Here is a 23741-nt window from a genome sequence, read left to right as displayed (position 1 = left end):
TCCTTCCACTTTTCATTTGCTCCTTAGCACTCTTGAATTTCATCCAATTTGTCTCTTGAAAGAATTTCTTTAGGTTTCCAAAATCTGTCTTGGCATAATTCCATCTTCCCACTTTATATTCTTCATTTCTTCTAGATTTCTCTTCGTCTATCACCTTGAACTCCAAAACTGCATGATCACTCTTTGCTAAAGGGCACTCCACCCTCATCTCCTCAATGACCATTGGCTCTGTACTAAAGACCAAGTCCAGTCTTGACGATGCTCCCTCTCCTCCAAACCTAGTATCTTCTTTGACCCACTGAGTTAACACATTTTCCATTGCCAGTGTCAATAGTGTATTTCCCATGTTGTCTCTGATCCTTCCATTGACCAGTCCTCCCAACACACCTCTTTACAATTAAAATCTCCCATCATTATAGTTCGTTCACAGCCACCCAACATTTCTTCCAGACATGTTCCTGTATCACTTATCATTTCTTCATATTCCTGTACTGACCATGCATTTGTCTTAGGTGGTACGTACACCACTATGTAGTGCCTCTTTTTTCCTTCATTAGTTTCTGCTCTGATCTTTAGCACTTCTGCCTTTCCCATACCTTTTTTCACTTGATCCACCTTTATATCTTTTTTAACCAGCAACATCACTCCTCCTCCCATCTTACCTACTCTATTTCTTTTCCAAACGTTATATTTCCCTTCTCCAACCTTCATCAGGTCTTCTCCCTCTCTCAGTTTTGTTTCAGTAAGACCCACAATATCTGGGTTCTTGTCCCTCAAGTAATCGTTGAGTTCTAAAATCCCCGATATCACTCCATTTATGTTGGAATACATTACATTTCGCTCATATGTAAGTTTCTTTAGTCCTTTCTTGCTGTACTTTTCTGGGTGTGTGTGTGTGTGTGTGTGTATATTTACCTAGTTGTAGTTTTACAGGGCCTGGGCTTTATGCTCGTGTGGTCCCGTCTCCATATCTACACTTAACCAATTTTTCTTTAAAACTATGCACTCTTTGCTGACACCACTTCCTCACTCAAACTGTTCCAAGTCTCAGCACATCTTTGCGGGAAACTAAATTTTTTAACATCTCAGACATCGTCCCTTCCTCAGTTTCTTACTATGCGATCTTGTGCTTCTAAAGTCATATTCTTCTCTCAGGATCAGTTTCTCATTATCCACTTCATCCATTCCATTAATCAATTTATAAACTTGTATCAGATCCCCTCTCTCTCTTCTCTGCTCCAAGGTTGGTAGATCCATTGCCTTTAGTCTCTCCTCATATGCCATCCCTTTAAATTCTGGAACCATTCTTGTAGCCATTTTTGTAGTCTCTAATTTTCTTATGTGTTTCTTTTTATGAGTCCACACAACTCCTGCATATTCCAATCTAGGTCTTATTTTAGTACTTATCAATTTCTTCATCATTTCTTGTCCATATAGTGAAATGCTACTCCAATATTCCTTAGCAAATTATGTCTCTCTGAAAATTCTATCAATATGGCTTACCAGTTGATTATTTTCTTCCATTGTCACTCCCAAGTCCTTTTCCTTTTTACTTTTTCTAGTTCTACTCATCTCCCATCTTATAGATTCCCACTGGTCTCTTTCACTTTTCCCATTTCCATGACATGGCTTTTGTCCACATTGAATTCCATCTCCATTTTTGCTCCATTTCCAGATCTTGTTTAAGTCTTCCTGTAGTATTTCACAATCCTCTTTTGTGTGTGTGTGTGTGTGTGTATTCACTGTTTGATCTGCTGCAGTCTCTGGCAGACAGCCAGAGCGTTACCCACACTCAGAGCTCATTATTTCATCTTATATCTGAGACCAGGCACACACCACACACCTGGACAACAAGGTCACAACTCCTCTTTACATCCCACCTACTCACTGCTAGGTGAACACTACATCCAAAGGAGACACACCCAAATATCTCCACCGGCAATCAACCCCTTATCTGTTGTCCAGCGCTCTAACCACTGAGCTACCCTGTGTGTGTGTGTGTGTATTTACCTAATTGTATTTACCTAATTGTAACATACGGAAAAGAGCTATGCTCGTGTTGTCCCGTCTCCATATCTATTAATGTCCAGCTTTTCTTAAAATCATGAATATTCCTTGCGTTGACCACTTCCACGTCTAAACTATTCCATGCTTCCACCCTTCTATGAGGGAAGCTATATTTTTCACATCTCTCCTATAAGTGGCATTTTTAGTTTTTCCCATGCCCTCTCGACATTCTTCCATTCCACATACACAGATCTTCCCTATCCATTTTTCCATGCCAATCATCACTCTGTATATTGCTATCAGGTCTCCCCTTTCTCTTCTGTTTTCCAGGGTTGGAAGTTGCATTCTTTTCAGTCTGTCTTCATAAGTCAAATCTCTTAAGTCAGGCACCATTTTGTTGCAGCCCTCTGTACTTTCTCTAGTTTCCTTATGTGTTTCTTTAAGTTCAGCCCACTGTATTGTTGCATATTCAAGCCTCGGTCTTATCATTGCAGTAATTATTTTCTTCATCATTTCTTCATCTAAATATCTGACGCCACTCTTATGTTCCTCAATAAGTTCAATACTTCTCCAATTATTTTGTTTATATGTCTCTCTGGCGATAGGTCATTGGTAATTGTCACCCCAAGGTCTTTTTCTTCATGACTGGTTTTTATGTCTTCATTTCCTATCTTGTACATACTCCTGATTCTTCTTTCACTCTTGCCAAACTCTATTTTCTTGCATTTTGTCGTGTGTGTGTGTGTGTGTATTCACCTAGTTCACCTAGTTGTAATTTTACAGGGCCTGGGTATCATACTCGTGTGGCCCGTCTCCATATCTACACACATCCAACTTTCCTTTAAAACTATGCACACTCCTCGCTGACACCACCTCCTCACTCAAACTATTCCACACCTCCACACATCTTTGTGGGAAACTATATTTCTTCACATCCTTCAAGTATATTCCCTTGGCTATCTTTTTACTATGCGATCTCGTAGTTCTATTTAAGTTTTCCTCTCTCAACATTATTTGCTCATTATCCACTTCATCCAGTCCGTTCAACAGTTTATAAACCTGTATTAATCCGCTAAGAACGATGGCCGCAAAATTCTTACCCTCCCATTACCGCAATTATCATAAAAAAATCAACTCTTATAAATTACTCTGGATCTGCTGTTAGTAGACATGACAATGCATCATCCTACAAGTTTTTATTGCTCTACTCACTATGGTTGTCTCAGAATAACCGATAGTTGGAGAAGATTGTGGTAGCGGCAACTCAATCTTTTATGTGTATTCTTACATAATGTAAGGCACTGCTCATGTTTTTATGTGTTTTCACATGTTTTTGTGTTTTCACTCATATTGGCTGATTATAATTCTATGTTTTATCAGGCATGGGTGACTGTTGTTACAATAGCTCAGGATCTACCTCCAACCTGTGCACTTTGCGTCTTGTCCGCCTTGTCTATCACTTTTATCACTAAACTTTAGCTTCCTCTTAGCACCAGGCGCCATAGTTGTAAATAATAGTTCCTTAAATAAATCTAAATAATTATCACCGCGACACTCACGCACCTCACAGAAATTTGCAGGAGACTAGCTCTAGACTTGCTTCTTCCACAGTACTACCATAGGACTCTCATGACCAAATATAGCAGCTACCAATCTAGCGGTTTTATTAGCTCAAAGTAGCTCCCCATTTAAGGACTGTCATTCTCATCAGTTTTAAGGCCTGTCAGTTTTATTAAATCTCCTCTTTCTCTTCTTTGTTCCAAGGTAAGCAAATTAATTTCTTTTAATCTCTCCTCATAGGTCATTTCTGCCAATTCGGAACCATTTTGTTGCCATTCTCTGCAATCTCTCCAACTTCCTTATATGCTTCTTTTTATAAGGGGACCAAACCACTCCAGCATATTCCAATCTTGGTCTAATTACCGTACTAATTAATTTCTTCATCATATCTTTATCCATATAATGAAAGGCTAATCCAATATTTCTTATCAAATTATACGTTTCTCCAAACATCTTATCAACATAAGGCTCAAACTGCCCATGGTCTTGTATTATCACTCCCAAATCCTTTTCCTTTTCCACCTTTTTCAACACTACTCCTTCACCCATCTTATATGACCCTATTGGCCGTCTTCCACTCTTCCCCATCTCCATCACATGACTTGCTCAGATTAAATTCCATTTCCTACCTCTTGCTCCACTCCCAAATCTTATCTAGATCTGCCTGTAAAATTTCACAATCTTCTTCACTCTTCACACACCTACACAACTTCGCATCATCCGCAAACAAATTAATATAACTGTTTACTCCCTTTGGCATGTCATTAATATATACAAGGTAAAGTATTGGTGCCAGCACTGAACCTTGGGGACTCCACTCTCCACCACCAACCAGTCCGACTTTGCATCCCTTATTACCGTTCTCATCTCCCTCCATCTCAAGTAGTTCTTCATCCACTTTTAACACTTTTCCTTTCAGTCCTCCATAAATCTCTAATTTCCATAGCAGTCTCATGTGAGGTACCTTGTCAAAAGCTTTCTTTAAATCCAAATATACACAGTCCATCCATCCCTCGCTTGTATTTTGTCAACCACTCTTGAATAAAAGCTCAGTAGATTTGTTACACATGACCTCCCTTTCCTAAAGCCAAATTGATGATCCCATAATAACTAATGATCCTCCAGGAACCGTATCCAATATTTCTTTATCACCCTCTCACAAATCTTACCGACCACACTTGTTAGAGACACAGGTCTATGGTTAAGAGGCTCTTCCTTACTGCCTCCCTTATAAATGGGCACCACTTCAGCTCTTTTCCACTCTACCGGTACTTCCCCTGTTTCTAATGAGCACCTTATAATATCATATAATGGATCAATCAATTCTTCTCTACATTCCTTCAATAATTTTCCTGAAACTTCATCTGGTCCCATCGCTTTATCATCTTTAAGTTCCTCCAACATTTTATATAAATCCTTTTTAGGTATCTTAATGTCATCCATGTGCACATTTCCTTCTACATTCTGAGGCTTTACAAACATTGTTTCTTCAGTAAATACTTGTTGAAACCTATTATTTAGCAATTCCGCGATATTCTTAGGGTCATCTACTATTCCTTGCTCTCCTTTTAACCTTTCAATGAACTCTCTCTTTTTAAGTTTATCATTTATGAACCTGTAAAACAATTTTGGATGTTCCTTACTCTTGTCTACAATATTTTTTTTCAAATTTTCTTTCTTCCTCCCTCCTTACCCTTGTGGCTGCGCCTCACACCTACAACTGACAGCTGAGATCACGGGAGCGCAGGGCGAGCAAGGGACGCTCGCCATTGGTGGATCACGGCCCAGCCAGGCCTGCGGTGATCTGGTTCGGGATTGGCCAGCATGTCCAGCACTCCCTCTCCTCCGATCCGTTTCCTGATTGGCCAACATTTCCAGTTCTGATTGGTCACGTGATTGGCTACCTGTGATCCGGTGGAAAGGTATATATATAACCGATGTACTCCAATAAATCAGTTCCTGACCTGCCACCACGGTTTTCACTGCCCTCGCTGCCTAGGCTAGTAGCTGCTCGCTACTTTGGTGACCCCGGAGTGACTCCTCGTTCTTCTCGCACTCTTCGGCATGGCTGACAGCGTCACGCCGCCCTCTTCTCCTTCCGCTGCAAGAGCTGTCCCTGCGGCCGACGTCGCACAGGTCAAGCTCCCCACCTTCTCCGTGCTCGACGCTCCCACGTGGTTCCGGCGAGCAGAGGTGCAATTTCGGCTGAAGAGACTTACTAGTGCGACAATCCAGGCTGACACGTCCTCGCCTCCCTCCCTGACGATCTCTTTCCCCGCATCTCGGAGTGGCTGCTATCTAAGGGCGACGGTGCCATCGAGTACAGTGACCTCAAGAGTTTCCTTCTGCAACGCTTCACTCCGTCCCCAGCGTCGAGAGTTTCACAGCTCCTGCACCTTTCCAAACAGCCCCTCGGTGACCAGCGGCCATCTGAGGCCCTCCTCAAAATGAAAGCCCTGGCACGGCTGCCCCCTGCAGCAGATGGATCAGAGAGGAAGTTGGACCTCCTGCGAGCACTGTGGCTTCTCCGCCTTCCTCAATTTATTCGTGCAGTCATCCCCAATGCTGAGGAGATGGACGAAGACAGCCTGCAGCAGATGGCCGATCGTTTGCTTGACGCCCAGGCCGCGGTGGGTCGCCACATCAACGCCGTGCCATCGTCTACTGCAACACAGTCCTGGGACGACGACATCGCAGCGCTCAACGTCGCACCTGTTCGTTTCCGCCAACCTCCTGTACAGCAGCATCTCGGCACTCGGCCTCACCCCCGCCAGCACCAACCAAGTGGGAGGTTCATCGATGGCTTGTGCTATTTCCATGCCCGATTTGGTCCTGACGCCAGGAACTGCAAGGCTGGTTGCACTTGGCCAAAAAACATGTGAGGCAGCCGCCGCCTGTTGCGGCGGCCCCGGGAGGCGCCTCTAGCTTCTTTTTCCACGACCCTTTGAACAGCATCTGCTTTCTTGTGGATACTGGCGCTGGCCGGTCCCTTCTGCCAGCCTCTCGGTGGAGGAAGCACCACCTACCGCAGCCCGACGTCAGACTTACGGCGGCCAATGGCACACCGATTCCAACATACGGCCGCCAGCACCTTGCCATCCGGATTGGCGACCGCACATATGGCTGGAGCTTCGTGGTGGCCGACGTTACCCTCCCTCTCCTGGGTGCGGATTTCCTGGCCAACTACCAGCTCCTCGTGGACGTCTCCGGTGCTAGGTTGCTCGATACAGCTACCTTTGCCACTATTCCCATCACCGCTGCCCTGGACGCCCCCACCGTTCATGTGACTGATGCCGCAGATGCCTTCACTCACCTCCGTGATTCCTACCCGGACGTTTTCAAGCCTGAGCTTCGTCAATGCCCGCAGGCTCTTGCCAAACACGGCGTCTACCACCACATCAAGACGTCTGGTCCTCCGGTGTTCTCCAAGTTTCGCCGGTTTGCCCCCGACAAACTCGCCGCGAAGAAGACTTTCGCTGGATTGGGCGCCTGGGCATCTGCCAGAGGGCACCGAGTCATCGTCCCTCCTTCACATCGTGAAGAAGAAGATGGCTCCCTCCGCCTTTGTGGCGACTATAGGCGCCTCAACATGCAGACGGAGCGGACCACTACCCTCTTCCCAACATTGCAGACATCACTTCTTTCCTCCACGGGCCAAGGTCTTTTCTAAGCTGGACCTGTTGAAAGGTATTACCAGGTACCAGTACACGCCTGATATCCCAGCGGCTGTCACTACTCCCTTTGGTAATTTCACATTTAATTACAGCTGTTTTGGCCTCTGTAACGCTGGAGCAACGTTCCAGAGGATGATGGACGGCATTCTGGGGGATTTGTCATTTTGTGTCTGTTACATTGATGACATCCTCGTCTACTCTTCCTCCGAGCAAGAACATCTGCAGCACCTCTCCATGGTCTTGGACCGCCTGCAGAGGAACAGCCTGGTCGTGCGCTACAACAAGTGTGTGTTTTGCGTTGCTGAAGTGGACTTCCTGGGGCACCACCTTTTCCCAGCCGGTGTTTCGCCTCTCCCTGACAAGGTGGCTGCTATCAAGAGCTTCCCCACACCTACCACGGTCAAGGCCCTGCAGGAATTCGTCAGCCTGGTGAACTACTACCACCGTTTCCTGCCTGGCATCGCCTCCGTCATGGCCCCGTTGTATGGTGCACTGTCTGGGAAGTCCAAGGAGTTGTCATGGAGTGACACACATGCCGTAGCTTTTCAGAAGGCCAAGGATGCCCTTGCCTCTGCTACTCTCCTTACCTTCCCGATTCCGGGGGGCGTCCCTCCTCTTAACTACGGATGCCAGTGACGTTGCCATCGGTGCTGTCCTCGAGCAAGTTGTCAAAGGGCTTCCCCGCCCCCTGGGATTCTTCAGCTGTAAGCTATTACGGGCCAAACGACAGTACTCGACCTTCGATCGGGAGCTCCTCGCCGTGCATCACGCTGTCCGGCACTTCTGCCATATTCTCGAGGGCGCCACCTTTACGATTCAGACTGACCACATGCCTCTGGTGCACGCCTTCACCCGCCAGGCTGATGCTTGGTCCCCCTCGCCAGCGCCGTCATCTCACCGCCATCGCCGAGTTTGGCTGTTCCCTTCGCCACCTGCCAGGTAAGCAGAACCCTGTTGCCGATGCCCTCTCTCGGGTCCCCATCGACGCTGTGCAGCTGGGCCTCGACTACACCCACCTCGCCGAGGTTCAGAGGGCGGATCCAGAGACGGCGGCCTGTCGGACCTCCGTTACCTCCCTTTCATGGCAGGACATCCCCATGTGCAGTGAAGGCACCACGGTCCTCTGCGACATCAGCTCTGGCCGCCCTCGCCCGTGGATACCGGCCTCCCTCCGCCGCCATGTCTTCGACCTCATCCATGGGTTGGCTCATCCCTCTCGGCGTGCGACGGCTCGCCTCCTGAAGCAGAAGTTCGTGTAGCACGGTATTTCCAGAGACGCCAAGGACTGGGTTTGTGCCTGCACTGCTTGTCAGACCACGAAGATTCAGAGGCACACCGAGACGGGCCCTGCGTCCTTTCCCCAGCCACGGCGACGTTTCGGCCACATCCATGTCGATGTGGTGGGTCACCTTCCTCCTTCCGAGGGGTATCGCTACCTCTTCACCATCATGGACCGTTCGACGAGGTGGCCGGAAGCTGTTCCGATGGTCGACGCCACTGCTGCATCCTGCTCTCTGGGTGGGTTTCACGTTTCGGCATTCCTGATCATATCACATCTGACCGTGGCCCCTCTTTTACTTCACAGCTGTGGACCTCCATGGGTGAGCTGCTGGGAGTCAGCATTCATCACACCACGGCTTATAACCCAGAAGCTAATGGGATAGTGGAACATTTTCAAAGGACCCTGAAGGCTGCCCTGATGTCCCAGTGCCGTTCCGCGACGTGGTCTTCGCAGCTTCCGTGGGTGCTCCTCGGCCTTCGCACTGCCCCGAAGGAAGGACTAGGTGTCTCCTCTGCGGAAATGGTTTACGGCGACTCCCTTGTAGTTCCAGACGAGTTCTTCCCCGATGCTTCCTCCTGTGACGACTTGGTTCGGCTGCGTCGCATCGTCGGGAAGTTCGCTCCATGCAAGCAAACGTACAGGGCGCCCGGCCACCACTACATCCCCCGAGATCTCCATACTACGAAGTATGTTTTTCTCCGCACGGACGCCAGCAGGCCGCCCCTGACTCCTCCCTACACTGGCCCCTATGAAGTTGTCGCACGGAAGGAGAAGGCTTTCCTGCTGCGGATTAAGGGCGCCGATGATTGGGTCTCCAATCATGGGATCACGGGAGCGCAGGGCGAGCAAGGGACGCTCGCCATTGGCGGATCACGGCCTAGCCAGGCCTGCGGTGATCTGGTTCGGGATTGGCCAGCGTGTCCAGCACTCCCTCTCCTCTGATCCGTTTCCTGATTGGCCAACATTTCCAGTCCTGATCGGTCACGTGATTGGCTACCTGTGATCCGGCGGAAAGGTATATATATAACCGATGTACTCCAATAAATCAGTTCCTGACCTGCCACCACGGTTTTCACTGCCCTCGCTGCCTAGGCTAGTAGCTGCTCGCTACACCCTCACATACTCATTTCTTGCCACTCTATACTTCTCCTTATTTAGTATATTCCTGCTCTTTTTTCATCTTTTCCAAGCCACATCTCTCTTTTCCTTAGCCTTAACACAAGTTGCATTAAACCAATCGTTTCTTCCTTCCTCTCTCGGTTTATACTTTTCTGAAATAATTTTTCAAACTTTCTGTGTCCATCTTTCTATAATTCAATCTACCACTCCTGTATGTCTCGTCTTTCCTTCGCTGTGTTGTTGCTATCTGCATTTCCATAACCACATGATCACTCTTTCCCAAAGGACATTTGTATTGTATATCCCCACATAGGTACACTTCTCTTGTTAACACCAAATCCAGTCTAGCTGGTTCATCATCTCCTCTATATCTAGTATTTTCCTTCACCCTCTGTTCCATCATATTTTCCATCAATAGATTAAGAAATCTCTCCCCCCATGCTTCCTCTCCAACACCACTTACTAGATTTTCCCAATCCACCTCCTTACAATTAAAATCTCCTACTAGTATCACCTTTCTTTTTCCAGATAATACACTTTCCAAACTCTGTAAAGTATCCTTGATCATATTGTCATATTCCCTTAATGTCCAAGAATTTGTTTTAGGAGGTACATAGGTCACCATGATTATTAATTCTTTTCCATCACTTTTATCCTTATGCTTATCACTTCTGCGTTGTTCTTCCCATACCAAACCTTATCCACATTTATTTATTTCTTCGTCATAATCATAACTCCTCCTCCACCTTTACTCTCTCTATCCTTTCTCCATATATTATATTTATTATCCAAATTTACCTTTGTTTTTTCATGTAATTTTGTCTCAGTCAAATACACTATATCAGGCTTCTCCACCATCATATAGTCTTGCAATTCCAATCTACTTGACAGTATCCCATCTATATTAGTATACATTACGGTCCACCCACTGCTCCCTCTAGGGGTTCCTCCGCATTCCTTCTCTCCACATACCACTTTCTGACTCTCTCTCCTATAACTATCCAAAAAAAATTTTCTCTTTCTTCTTCAGACCGTTCATTATTTTTGCTTCTCGCTTCTTCCAACAATTCCTTATATCTTCTCCTCTCTTCCTCATTTCTATTTTTCTTCACAACACCTCTTTACAACCTTCTATCTCTCTTAACTTTGATGTTCTATATAGGATATTCTCCGCAGATTGTTGTGACTTCAGTACTACTTTAATCGGTCTGCTCACTCCCTCCTTATACGGACCCAGTCTATGGATCTCTTCCACTTCTTCTTGTAGGTCTTTTTTTTCATCATCATTTAGATTTTTGAACAGATCTCTTACCATTTTTAATTCTTCCTTAATTCTCTTAGGCTTATATGTTATATTTTGTTCTTTCATCCCAAATATTAACACGCTCTTCTTCTTTTCCGCTACTTCTCTTATCAATGTTTCCTTATTCTTCATAACATTAACCATTTCCTTGAACCTTTCTTTTTTGTCTTCCTTCAACTGATCTTTAATTATTTCTTGTAATCCCACCATCTCTGCTTCCCTCGACTCAGTCCATTGTGTTTTCTTCACTCCCTCTCAAACCTTTCATTCTGCTCAGTGATCATTTTCTTAAAGTTGTCTTTCTCCTTTACTACTTTCTCCATTTTCTCCTCCAATCGTCTCTTGTACTTTTCAACCTCCACTCTCAAGTGTGCATTCTCATTCACCAATCGTTTTTTATTTTCCTCCAGCCTCCTAACTCTTTCCTTCAAAGCCTTGCGGAATTCTCTATCCTGCTCCTCCTCACTCCTCTGAACTTTTAATTCCTTCACCAACTCCTCAAATCTCTTTTCCAACATCACCAGTCTACCTTGCATCATTGCTCCCGTTGAAGATGGGCTCATGTTTTGGCTAGCCACTTTCGGTTTCGCTCCCTGAGCCTCATCGACATATTTTGAATTTGGTAACTTGTTTCTTATTGGTCTATCCATTTTATTTCACTCTTCCTGGGAGCAAATGGGTGTGTGGTGGTGTACACTGTGGGCCAGGCCTGGTAGCTACGTGTGTGTGGTGGGATCGTTGGCGGCTGTTATGGCTGGCCTTTGTGTGGTTCCCGCTCTGTCTCTTGGAGTGCGCAGGTTTCCACACCTCCAATCACTCTTATGTACACGCCCAGGCCATGTTCACTCTGTACACTCGTTCACTCGCTCTGATCGCCCTTCAGTACAAATAACAGTTCTCGCTCCATGCACACTGCTTAGCGTGTGGAGTGTTAGTTAGATGCCACTCTGAGCAGGAGGTACGTCTGCATGCCATGGAGAGCGTGGAGAGAGTGTGTGTGTGTGTGTGTGTGTGTGTGTGTGTGTGTGTGTGTGTGTGTGTGTGTGTGTGTGTGTGTGTGTGTGTATTATATAGTTGTAAGATATAGGACAAGAACCACACTAGGCTCGTGCTGTCCCATCTCCATATCTACTTTTATCCAAGTTTTCCTTAAATTCGTGGATTGTCTTGGCACACAGTCTTGTCAGTAAGCTCATTCCACGCTGTTATACTTCTATGAGGAAAGCTGTGCTTCTTGATGTTTCTTTTGCACACACTTGTTTTCAATTTCTTTTTCTGTCCTTTAGTGCCACTATTTTCAGGTACTACGAGGTCATCCCTGTCCACCTTTTCCAAACATTCTAATATTCTATACAGTGCCATCAGATCACCTCTTTACTATCATAGACTTTACTAGTTTTTTTTTTATTATCTCTTCATCTATGTAGTTGAAGGCCATCTTGATGTTTCTCACTAGATTATATGTTTCTCCAGTGATTTTGTTTCTGTGCTTGCTGAATATCAGAATTTTTTTTTTTCTATGTTCTTATGTTAGGTTTCTCTCTACTCAAATAATAGTTTCTTTCTGTTCTTCTTACACTTCTACCGAATGCCATCACACTACATTCTATGGCATTAAATTCCATGTTCCACCTTGATGGCCATTCATATATTTTGGTTAGGTTTTGGTTCATGGCATTAAAGTCCTCTTCACTTGTTATTTTCCTTATGATTTTAGTATTGTCAGCAAATTATTACTTGTTACCCCTTCTGCCATGCCATTTAAAAAGATTGAGAACATTACTGGCACCAACACTGATCCCTGCAGAACTCCTCTTTTTACAGTTCTCCACTCCAATTTACTGCCTCTGACAACTTTCCTCATTTCTCTACTTGTTAAGAAGTCACTCATTCATTTTAATATAGATCCTCCTAGTCCTCCTATATTTTCAAGTTTCCATATTAGTCGTTTATGTGGTACCTTATGAAATGCCTTCTTGAGGTCTAGATAAATGCAATCTGCCCATCCATCTCTCTCTTGAACTATTACCAATTACCTTTGAATAGAAGCTGATCAGGTTGGTTCCATATGACCTCCCCTCTCTGAAACCGAATTATAGCCTTGTTGCTTTCCGAGTGTTTTATCTATCTTCTCTTGATGATCTTTTCACAATTTTTTGCTATTACACTTCAGGATATCGGTCTATAATAGGAGAACAAGCTGTGTTAAACCAAGGTTTAGATGGTTTCGGTTGAGAAAAAGAATGAGGAATATACGCCAACATGCAAGACACTATCACCTCTGTTATGCGTTCAGTACACAGAGATGGGTCTCTGACACGGAAGCAGTAATCATTCCAGGGAAAATCAGCATAATACCTCCTCAGGTCCCCCCAACTGGAAGAGGCATGCATATATATATATATATATATATATATATATATATATATATATATATATATATTTTTTTTTTTTTTTTTTTTTTACGGTAAGGCCTATAGCGCCTGTAGGCACACTTGAAGAGTGTATTGGAAGCGCTGTTCAGCTTCCGCCCATTAGTGGCGCAGGCAATTTTATTTATAGTGGTACCCATATTAGGGCCCATATCACCGCCCAAGCTCATCTTGAGTGTACCCACCTAGAACCTGGGTATCATGGTGATATGTAGGTAACTTTAAACCACTCCACAAATGGCAAAGTGTTTTAAGGCTGTACGTGGTGGGATTCGAACCTACGCGTGGACGTCTGCCCGATCCCACGCTCACCACCTTATCCACTATGCCACAGCCTCCCTATAATGCCAGAGGCACCTCCGCTTTGGGATCCTGAAGAGGAATTGGGGAAATAGGACAAGATTCAGAAATGAGATTGCATTTGGTCAGAGGAACCCAACAGAGAAGATAGGGTAACAGCATAAGCAGAAGGATTAAAGGTAAAGAAAAGATCAAGAATGTTGGGCGTATCTCCAAGACAGTCAGGAATACAAGTAGGGTGTTGCACCAATTACTCTGGGTCATTGAGGATAGCAAAGTTGAAGGCTAGTCCACCAAAATGGTCAGGGAAGGGAGAGGAAAGCCAAAGCTGGTGGTGAACATTGAAATCTCCAAGGATGGAGATCTCCGGAAAAAAGTAAAGGGATAGAATGTGCTCTACTGTGAAAACTTAAATGGTCAAAGAATTTACTATAGTCAGAGGAGTTAGGGGTGAGACAGACAACACAGATAAATTTAGTTATAGAGTGATTATTGAGTCGAAGCCAGATGGTGGAAAACTCGGAAGATTTGAGAGCATGGGTACAAGTGCAAAAGTGATTGTGCGCATAGATGCAACATCCAGCTTTGGAACAAAAATGAAAATAGTAAAAGTAGGAGGGAACAGAGAAGGGGCTACTGTCAGTTGCCTCAGACAGCAGTGTTTTGGTGAGGAAAACAAGATGAGGTTTAGTAGAGGAGAAGGGGTGTTCTACTGATTGAAAAATAGATCTAAGACCACAAATATTGCAGAAGTTAATGAAGAAAAAGTTGAAGGTGGTGTCAAGACATTTTGGGTTGCCACTGGGAGAGCAGTCCGACCTGGGGACATTTCTGGTCCCCTTCCCAGAAGGGAACTCTGAGGCTGGATTTGGAGTCACCATTTTGAATTTTAAGTGAAGGGTGTGTGTGTGGTAAGTGCATGTAGTTTTATGTGAAGAAGGAGAGTTGTTTTTAGAGGGCAGGCTGTGACTGCCCCCTTGAGTAGTGAGACACAAAGAGAAATGTTGAGCAAGATCACAACTAGTTTTAATGGAAAGTTCACAGCACCCCCCAGAATTAGTGCTATTAGACCTCACTGGGAGTCAATTACTGTTTTGGTAGGTGTCTATGGAGGCAAGACATTATGATCCCTACTCAAACCCTGTAACATACCAATAAGGAAATACTACTCGGTAAATGCATGTCATTACCCTTTGAAGAACTCTCCCAAAGGAAGAAAGGGTTAGAGATAAATAGACAATTACAAATGATACAGTAAATTATCTGCAATGTAAAGGTTCAAAAGTCTCTCATAATCTAATTATCTATACCATATATTCAGTAAAATAATTACCTTCAGGAGTTCTGGAGCTGTTGGCCTGAGAGATGGGTCTTTCACAAGGCACTTGCTGATGAAGTCATTAAATTCTTTTGAATATCTGAAAAATATTTGGGACCTTAATTATCTGAGATAAATCTAACTAGCTAATCAGTTAGTTATAAAAAAAACATGAAGAATACAGTGGAATCTCGTTTACCAAACATTCCCTTTCAAACAAATAGTTTTCAAGCAATTTTTTTTAACTCATATTTACTTCAGCTGCCATACCATAATTCAATTCTAGTAGAACAAAGTTACTGATCTCAAGTATTTAAAGACAAAAGCTGTTGTTTATTACTAATTTATAATGTCTACAAATGTTTACTTAATTCTTATATATGTGGAGGAGACAATGTAAGGCAATCTTTCCACGTTCTTTCAGAGATGTCCAACACTTCAGGAAATCAACAGATCACGCGGGGAAGCCACGGAACGCCTGACTTCCGATCTTTCTAAGATTTCCGATTGGGGCAGAGAAAATCTAGTAGTTCTCAATTCCTCAAAATCTCAATTCCTCCATCTATCAACTCGACACAACCTTCCAGACAACTATCCCCTCTTCTTCAATGACACTCAACTGTCTCCCTCTTCCACAATGAATATCCTCGGTCTGTCCTTTGCTCATAATCTTAACTGGAAACTTCACATTTCATCTCTTGCTAAAACAGCTTCTATGAAATTAGGTGTTCTGAGGCGTCTCCGACAGTTTTTCTCGCCCCTCCAACTGCTTACTCTGTATAAGGGTCTTATCCATCCCTGTATGGAGTCCTCTTCGCATGTTTGGGGGGGTTCCAGTCACACAGCTTTGCTTGATGAGGTGGAATCAAAAGTTCTTCAGTCTTTTTCTCACCGCCGAAATGTTGCATCCCTTTCTATATTTTATCGCTTTCTTCTTCCTCTCATCCCTATTCTGTCCAACTCTCTAATGCAAGAGTTAACTAATACGCTCAATCATTCATCCCTTTCACTCTGGAACTCCCTCCCTGCATCTGTATTTCCAAATTCCTACAACTTGTCTTCTTTTAAGAGGGAGGTATCGAGGCATTTGCTCCACTAATTCTGGCTGATGGTTTTGGCACTTTTTGAAGTCTTTGAAGAGCCAGCGCTCAAGTGGGTCTTTTTCTAACTTTCATTTTTTTTGCCCTTGGCTGGCCCTCTTCCCTACGTAAAAAAAAAAAAAAAAAAAAAAATCAATCTTTGAAAAGTTTAAGTTAAATTCCATTCTGATGAAGTGCTTTTACATAAACAAACAGTTTTTGTATTCAGGAGCAATCCCAAGCTACCTATGGCTCTCTCAATGAACACCCAATATCATCACTACTGCACAACTACATTTCTCCAGTAACTTTTCCCAGCAGTAAGTTCCCAAAGTGTTATGATCACTTTCATTTTGGTGGTACGTGGTTTCCTCCTCTCTGTCACTCTGCAAAACTTCTCTCACTAGATCAGTGACAAAAGAATATCTGTGCGGTCTAAATGTATCTTCTGATAAGTTCTGTCACTAAGTTCATTCAATACAGCCTTTTTTGACTAAGCTGAAGATCTTGTGAAGCAGCAATTTTACAACAGAAGTTTGTCATAAGTCTGAGAACAGATTACTATATTTTACATTAACTTCTATAGGGAAAATGGCCTCAGTTTTTCAAAAAATAGTTTTTAAAAGTAAAAACTTTTTTGAGAATATACTTACCCATACATTATTACATATGCCTACATGCCATTATTCCCACACTCAGCACAGAAAATCAACCTACACCTCTATATATACAGATCATGCCTATAGAAGTTCCACGTCACCTCTGTGTGCATGCGCACCGGGAACCACCAGCCCAGCTGGCCAACCCTACCTCAGATCCTTCCTGCCAAAATTGACAGAAACACAGAGGGAGGGAGGAAGGGAACCTCTTCCTATGTAATTACATATGGGTAAGTATATTCACAAAAAAAGTTTTCACTTTAAAAAACTATTTTGTTGTTACATATACATATGTAATTACATATGCCAGATTCCCAAGTATAGGTGGGAGGGTGTAACAGAACCCCAAAGAGAGCAGACACGATCTCCAAAATACCCAAAAACAGGAAAAATAACGTATCCGTAAATCTTGTTGCTGACAAGAAGGAAAAACCAGAATGAAACTAAACCAGCATCAGTGAACAACCCTCAGCACTGAAACTATTGGCCCAAGGGAAAAAGTATCTAAATACCTATGAGTAACATCCCTTAGGTAAAAGGAGGCAAAGGTGGTCATACTCTTCCACGTGTCAGCCTTGAGGACCAAGTCCAGACTCTTAACTTTTCTAAAGAGAACACTGGTCGCAATAGCCCGAACCTAATGTGCGTTCACTTTCAGAAGGCGCGACTCCTCCTCCGAGACACTCACATAAGCCCTCCGAATCACTTGACAAATCCACTTAGACAAGATATGAGGGTGAACAGCTCGTCTGGGATCCAAAACTGTGACCAACAACCTAGAGCAGGCCGGCCAGCAATCACTAGTCCTGCAAAGATACTCACGGACCGCCCGAACTGGACAAAGAAGGCAGTCTACTTAATCCTCCCCAACAAAATCAAGAAGAGCAGGAATTGTGAATTCGTCAAATGAATGCTGGCCCGTACACGAAGACTTAGCCAGGAAATTGGGGGCAAAGGAAAAGGTCATGGACGTCCATCCCTTGGAGTGACGCACCTCAGCCGACAGGCCGTGAAGCCCACTAACCCGACGAGCTGATGTGAGCGCCAGAAGAAACATAGTCTTAAGTGAGACATTCCTCAGTGAGGCTGACCGTAAGGGCTCGTAAGGAGGACGTAACAAGGATCGAAGGATCAGAGAAAGGTCCCAGGCAGGTAACCGAGGCAAATGAGATGGACAAAAGACCACAAAGGAGCAGAACAGAGAAGAAAGGTCTGGATAGGTGGAAAGGTCTATGCCTGACTGACGCAGAACAGGAGCTAGAGCACAACAATAACCCCTAATTGCTGACACTGACAGGCACTTTGACTCAAAAAGGAAAAGGAAAAAGTCTGCCAGCTGCACTACAGAGGCAGAGCACGGATCCAAACCTCTCGACTCACACCAACCACAAAAGACTCTCCACTTCAACTGGTAAACTGAGGCAGAGGACTACCTGACTGGTCGAGACATGAACTTAGCAGCCTTGCACGAAAAACCTCGCGCTCGGAAGAGACGCTGGAGAGTCACCACGCATGAGGATGGAGCTTTTCCAGAGAACCGTGGAAGAGGGGATGGTGAGGTTGTCGAAGGAGAGACCGCCACATGGGAAGAACCCAGGGACTGTCCACGAGCAGGTCCAGCAACAGGGGAAACCAGTCTCCCTGAGGCCAAAGAGGAGCCACTAGTGTCATACATACAGCCTGCGACTCGCAAACCCTCACCAAAACACGGTGGATCAGAGCTAACAGTGGAAAGGCGTACAGATCCAGACCGTCCCAAGGAAAAGAGAACGCATCCTGTCGCCAGGCCCTCTGATCCAGAAGAGGAGAAACATACAGGGGCAGACGACGAGTCAGTGCCGTGGCAAACAGATCTACCATAGGAGATCCCAACACCTGGAAGACTTTCCTGCAAACTTCGGTATGTAGGGTCCACTCTGAACCGACACACTCCCGACTGAGCACATCTGCAATTACATTGCGGCATCCTGGAACGAAAACAGGGCACAGAGAGATGGACTGGATCTTGCACCACCGGAAAACTGTCCCTGCTAAGGCTGACAGAAGTTCTGAACGAGTGCCCCCGGACCTCCTGAGATAGGCGACCACTGTTGAGTTGTCGGACATCACAGATACCACTGATCCCGACAAGGCCTGCTGAAAAGTCTGGAGAGCTTGAAAGACTGCCAAAAGCTCCAGATGATTTATGTGGAGCCCCTGCTCCTCCACAGACCAGACTCCCGAAGCCAGAGAATCTCCCAGGTGAGCTTCCCACCTGAGCTGGGGAGCATCTGAGAACAGGATTTGTTCCGGAGGCGGCACTACAGAAGCTGATCCGGAACCAACCACCAAGCAAGGTCTTGCAAACACTGATGACTTGGAGCCACTCACCACCAATCTGGGTCGGAAGCAGCCCGCCAATCCCTCTTTAGGCACCACAGCAGAGCCTGCATGTGCAGGAGCCTGCCTGGCACTAACCGTGCTAGGGATGCAAAATGTCTCAGTAAAGATCTCCAGAGGGACACTGGTGGAGCCTTGGCTAGCAGAAACTGTCGGGCAACTGCCTGAAACCGGCTGACCTGATCTGGCGACGGGAAGACTTGGGCTCTGATGGTGTCGAGAACCATACCCAAAAACTGCTTCCTCTGGCTGGGAGACCGATCAGATTTGGCCCATTTGACCTGAATCCCCACTCGAGAACACAGAAGCAGAAGAGACTGGACATTGTTGAGGCATGAAGCCCAAGAAGAACCGGAAATCAGCCAATAGTCCAGATAACGACACAAGGGTATGCCGAGGCGATAGGCCCAAGCCAACACGGGAACCATCACCTTGGTAAAGACCTGAGGAGCCGTGGCAAGGCCGAAGCACAGAGTCCAAAACTGGTAAACTCTGCCCTGCCAGACGAACCGCATGTACTTGCGTGACCAAGGGTGGACAGGAACCTGATATTAAGCGTCCCACAGGTCATAGGACACCATCCACTCGCCCTCGGCCATTGACTCCGGCACTGACGAAACTGTCTCCATACGGAAGTGGGTCACCACCAGGAAACATTTAAAACCAAAAGGTTGCAAATCAGTCTCCAGCCCCCTGTGGATTTGGGCACAAGGAAGACACGAGAATAGAACCTGGCCTCCCTTTATCAGCATCTCGGAAACCGCAGCCTCCAGAGCTGAATGACGGTCCGAGCCCTCCCTGTACGCCGGAAAGAAACCGCTCACCTTAGGAGCAGGAAGGGGCGGAACCGAAGGAGGTGCAACTGGCACAAGGCATCGGGAACCAACAGCCCCACCGGCCTTATCCCTGACGCTCCGAGCTGAGGAAGCCAAGCCACGAGCAATCTACGAAACGAGTGACCGTTGCGAGGACTCAAGCTCCCTCTGCTCCACTGCTGCAAGAGTCTGACCATCAAAAAGTGGGGCCAATGGAGGAAGACATCAACTGCCGTCTCTCTCGATCACCGTAAGTATTAGGGAGGTTTCTCACCACAGCCTGCCTGCGTAACATCATCATCCTCAAACGGAACGTTTCACAGGGCTGCATAATATCTAAATTTGCCCTGGCAAGAGCTCCCAGGCAGTCCAAACCCCTCTGGGAGGCAGCACTGGAAAGGCCAGCAAAGGCCCCCAGAACCTGATCTGTCTAGGAAGTGATATCAACCAGAGTACTCAAAATACAGTAAGTCCTCGTTATACGGTAGTTCTTTATCCAGTAAATTCACAGTTACGGTATTTGGAAATTACTACCCTCGATTCGATATACGGTAAGAAAAATTCAGAGATACAGTATCCGCTCATGTCATCCGAGAGGGCCCAGCACGGGGGAGCAGGGGTGATGACGTCATCCACACCACATCTCCCCGCCACTCACAGTACTTACTGACTTCAACTTGACCACCCTTGGAGCCTGCTATCTCTTCCTCTCCCCCATTTTTATTAACTGCATTACATATTACTTACATGCATTACTAATTAGATGAATAAATGGAATATTAAAGGGTCAATTGTAAGCACAAATACAGTATGAACGGTCATCTCGCGTAATATAATCTTGCAAATTTAGCATCTGGCGCCTATTTCAAATTTCCCGCCTTCTGAACATCTCACGCATGCACATAGGCTGGCGCGCCAGTTTAATGGTTGGCTTGGGTTGCTCACATCAGGGCAGAAGCTGGGTCAACAACAATTTTGCGATTTTGTTGTGTTGTGGTGCATATTTACTTTTGTTGTTATAGTGAAAACGTTCTAGTGGAAGTACAATAACTTGAAATAACAAGGAACATGAGTTCTGTGAGTGGTAGTGGCGGAAATCATGGTTGAAACTCTGGTGAAAAACGTGGTGGACGTGAGAAGCGTGAATATCGAAAGGGAGTGAAGCTCAGAAAATATACACTCCAGGAAAAGAAAGAAATGGTTCAGATGATGAACAATGGTGCAAGAACACGTGACATAATGCATAAGTTTAACTGTCCTGAATCAACAGTACAATCACTGCGCAAAAAATAAAGAAAACTTGGCTGCTTCCGTGAAGGTGTTTTCTCAGTTTCCCTCAGCACGCACACTGGCTGATACTTCACAGCGCAACAGATTGCTTGCAATCATGGAACATTACGTAAATGAATGGGTAATCAGAAGGGATCAAGAGAAGAGTGATCTTTCTGACCCTGCAATAAGATCACAAGCACGGCTGTAATTTGATTCAGTGTGCCGTAAGAAAAATGTTAACCCTCCACCCCATTTTGCGGCTTCTGTAGGCTGGCTAGCAGCATTTAAGAAAAGATATGAAGTTAAGTATGCCCTGAAGCATGGTGAAAGCAGATCAGCAGATGAGGAAGCAGCCAGAACTTAACCAGAGATTTTTCAACGTCTTGTGACTGAAGGCGGTTACAGCCGTGACCAGATTTTTAACTGTGATGAAACTGGGATTTACTGGAAGCGGGCACCAAAATCAACCCTCATCGCCATGAATGAAAGACAAGCTAGGGGTGTGAAGCCTTCCAAGGACTGCATTACTGTTTTATTCACAGCTAATGCAAGTGGCGACTGTTTGATGAAGCCCCAAGTCATCTATTGCTCTGCTAAGCCTAGAGCATACAGGAATTGCAATATGAACCAGCTTAATGTTTATTGGACCAGTAATAAGAAGGCTTGGGTCACGTCGGCACTGTGCACTGACTGGTTCGACAATCATTTTGTCCCTGATGCCCAGAGTTATTGCAAGAGGAAGAATTTAGATTTCAAGGTGCTGCTATGTATGGATAATGCTCCGGGGCACGGTAAATTCCTAATAGGGTGTCATCCTAATGTAGAAGTTGTCTTCCTCCCGCCTAATACTCGTACATCACTTCTACAGCCTCTTGATAAAGAGTTCATCTGCAACGTCAAGCTCTTTTATTAACAGTCTCTCTATGATGACATGCGTGTCAAGACTGACTCGCTACAAGAACTAGAGAGGATGGAGGCTTAGCTAAGTGTACATGACCAGGATGAGCCCGATGAACCGATCGCCAGCACCAGTTCAGACCCACCACCATCTCAGACCTGAGAAGTGTTAATTGTGAACCAGTTTTGGAAAAACTACAACATTAAGGATGCTGTTGACCACATTGTGAAGGTCTGGCAGAAAATAAATAAAGCTACAGTGTTACACGCTTGGAGGTTTTTGTTAGGTGAGGTCGGAACAGCTGTGCGTGAGCGCCAGCAGGAAGCCACCACACTCTTGCAGACTGTAAAAGCTGCACGTCTGATCCCTGCACCTGGCTTTTCAGCTGTGGAGGCCAGTGACTTGCAAGAAATTATTGGTATCCATCAAGAGGAGGCTACTATTGAGGAGATGCTTGAGGAAGATGAAGCTCAAGATCCTGAAGAGGATGGACAGCAGGAGCAAAATGTTCAGCCAGGCGAACCGACAACTCGGCAACTGACGGAGATTCTCACCACCTTCTCACGGCTGACTGAACAACTGGAGGAATATGACAGGCACCCATATCCACGCAGCATATTAAAGCCATCTCTTGATCAAGTGATGAACATTTATAAAGACCTCTACATGTCTTGTGTTAATGCTTGCCACCAGTCACTGATCACAGGATACTTCAGTCAATCACAGGCTGCCAATGCTCTGGATAACGTAACAGCAGAACCAGGTAAAGATGACGAGGATGTCGATGACCTGCTGGGCCTTTTACGGTAAGATGACATCGCTCTGGATTGTGATGGCTTTGAAGCTGAGGTTGCACTCAGTGCTGGGGGTGATGCACAAACAGTGGAGCAGGGAGCGAGTAGCCAGTAGTCACAGCTCCCCACCACTACCACGCCAGGCCACTCAAGCCAGTCACAGACTCTCGTAACGTAAGTAGAAAAAATATTCTAACCTTTATTATTATGTTGAAAAGTGTTTAATATTGTTTATTAACATACAGATTATGCATAACCTCGTTTATGTGAACAATTTTCAGCAAAATATTTTGTGTTTTTGGGGTTATTTGGAGTTATAGGATGATCATGTATCATACCTAAGAACCAATTATGCTATTTACAGGTATTTCAATATCGCTCATCTCACGATTTTTCATCTCGCGGCCGATAGTCCAGTACCAATTTACCGCGAGATGACTAATCTTACTGTATATTCATAATAATTATGGCAAACCTTAAAAGCCTACCACCAGCGGCATACCATGCTGCAACTGATAAAGGGCACTGATGGGCCTGGCAAGCCCACTATCAGAGAATGGTAGAAGTCGTATAACATCAAGCATGCCTTAGATAACATTAAGTCATCTTGGGACGAAGTGAAGATGTCTACCATGAACTTGGCGTGGAATAAAGTATGGCCAGAATGCGCGCATGACTTCCCAGGCTTCGCTGAAGGCGACATCGGTGTGATCAGATATTACATAGTAAATCTGAGCCATAGGGCTGGCTTCGATGAAGTTGATGATGATGATGTTCAAGATCTTTTGGAAAGCCATGCTGAGCCTCTCTCAAATGATGAACTTATAGAGGCAGAAAAAGAGGGACCCAA

At 45.2% G+C, this 23741-nt stretch overlaps 1 protein-coding gene across 1 annotated transcript in view; it reads right to left on the bottom strand.

Moving 5' to 3' along the window:
• LOC123514889 overlaps positions 1–23741 on the bottom strand; it is a 564015-nt gene that overhangs the window by 402205 nt on the left and 138069 nt on the right. Inside the window, exon 8 of the mRNA XM_045273148.1 lies at positions 15011–15095. Within this exon, the coding sequence (XP_045129083.1) occupies positions 15011–15095 (85 nt within the window). The remainder of the gene's footprint in view (positions 1–15010; positions 15096–23741) is intronic.

The sequence above is a fragment of the Portunus trituberculatus genome, chromosome 38 (assembly GCF_017591435.1).
Source record: "Portunus trituberculatus isolate SZX2019 chromosome 38, ASM1759143v1, whole genome shotgun sequence".
Classification (NCBI taxonomy): Eukaryota; Metazoa; Arthropoda; class Malacostraca; order Decapoda; family Portunidae; genus Portunus; species Portunus trituberculatus.
The sequence above is the reverse complement of the archived record's forward strand: the minus strand, read 5'-3'. Positions and strand labels throughout refer to the sequence as shown.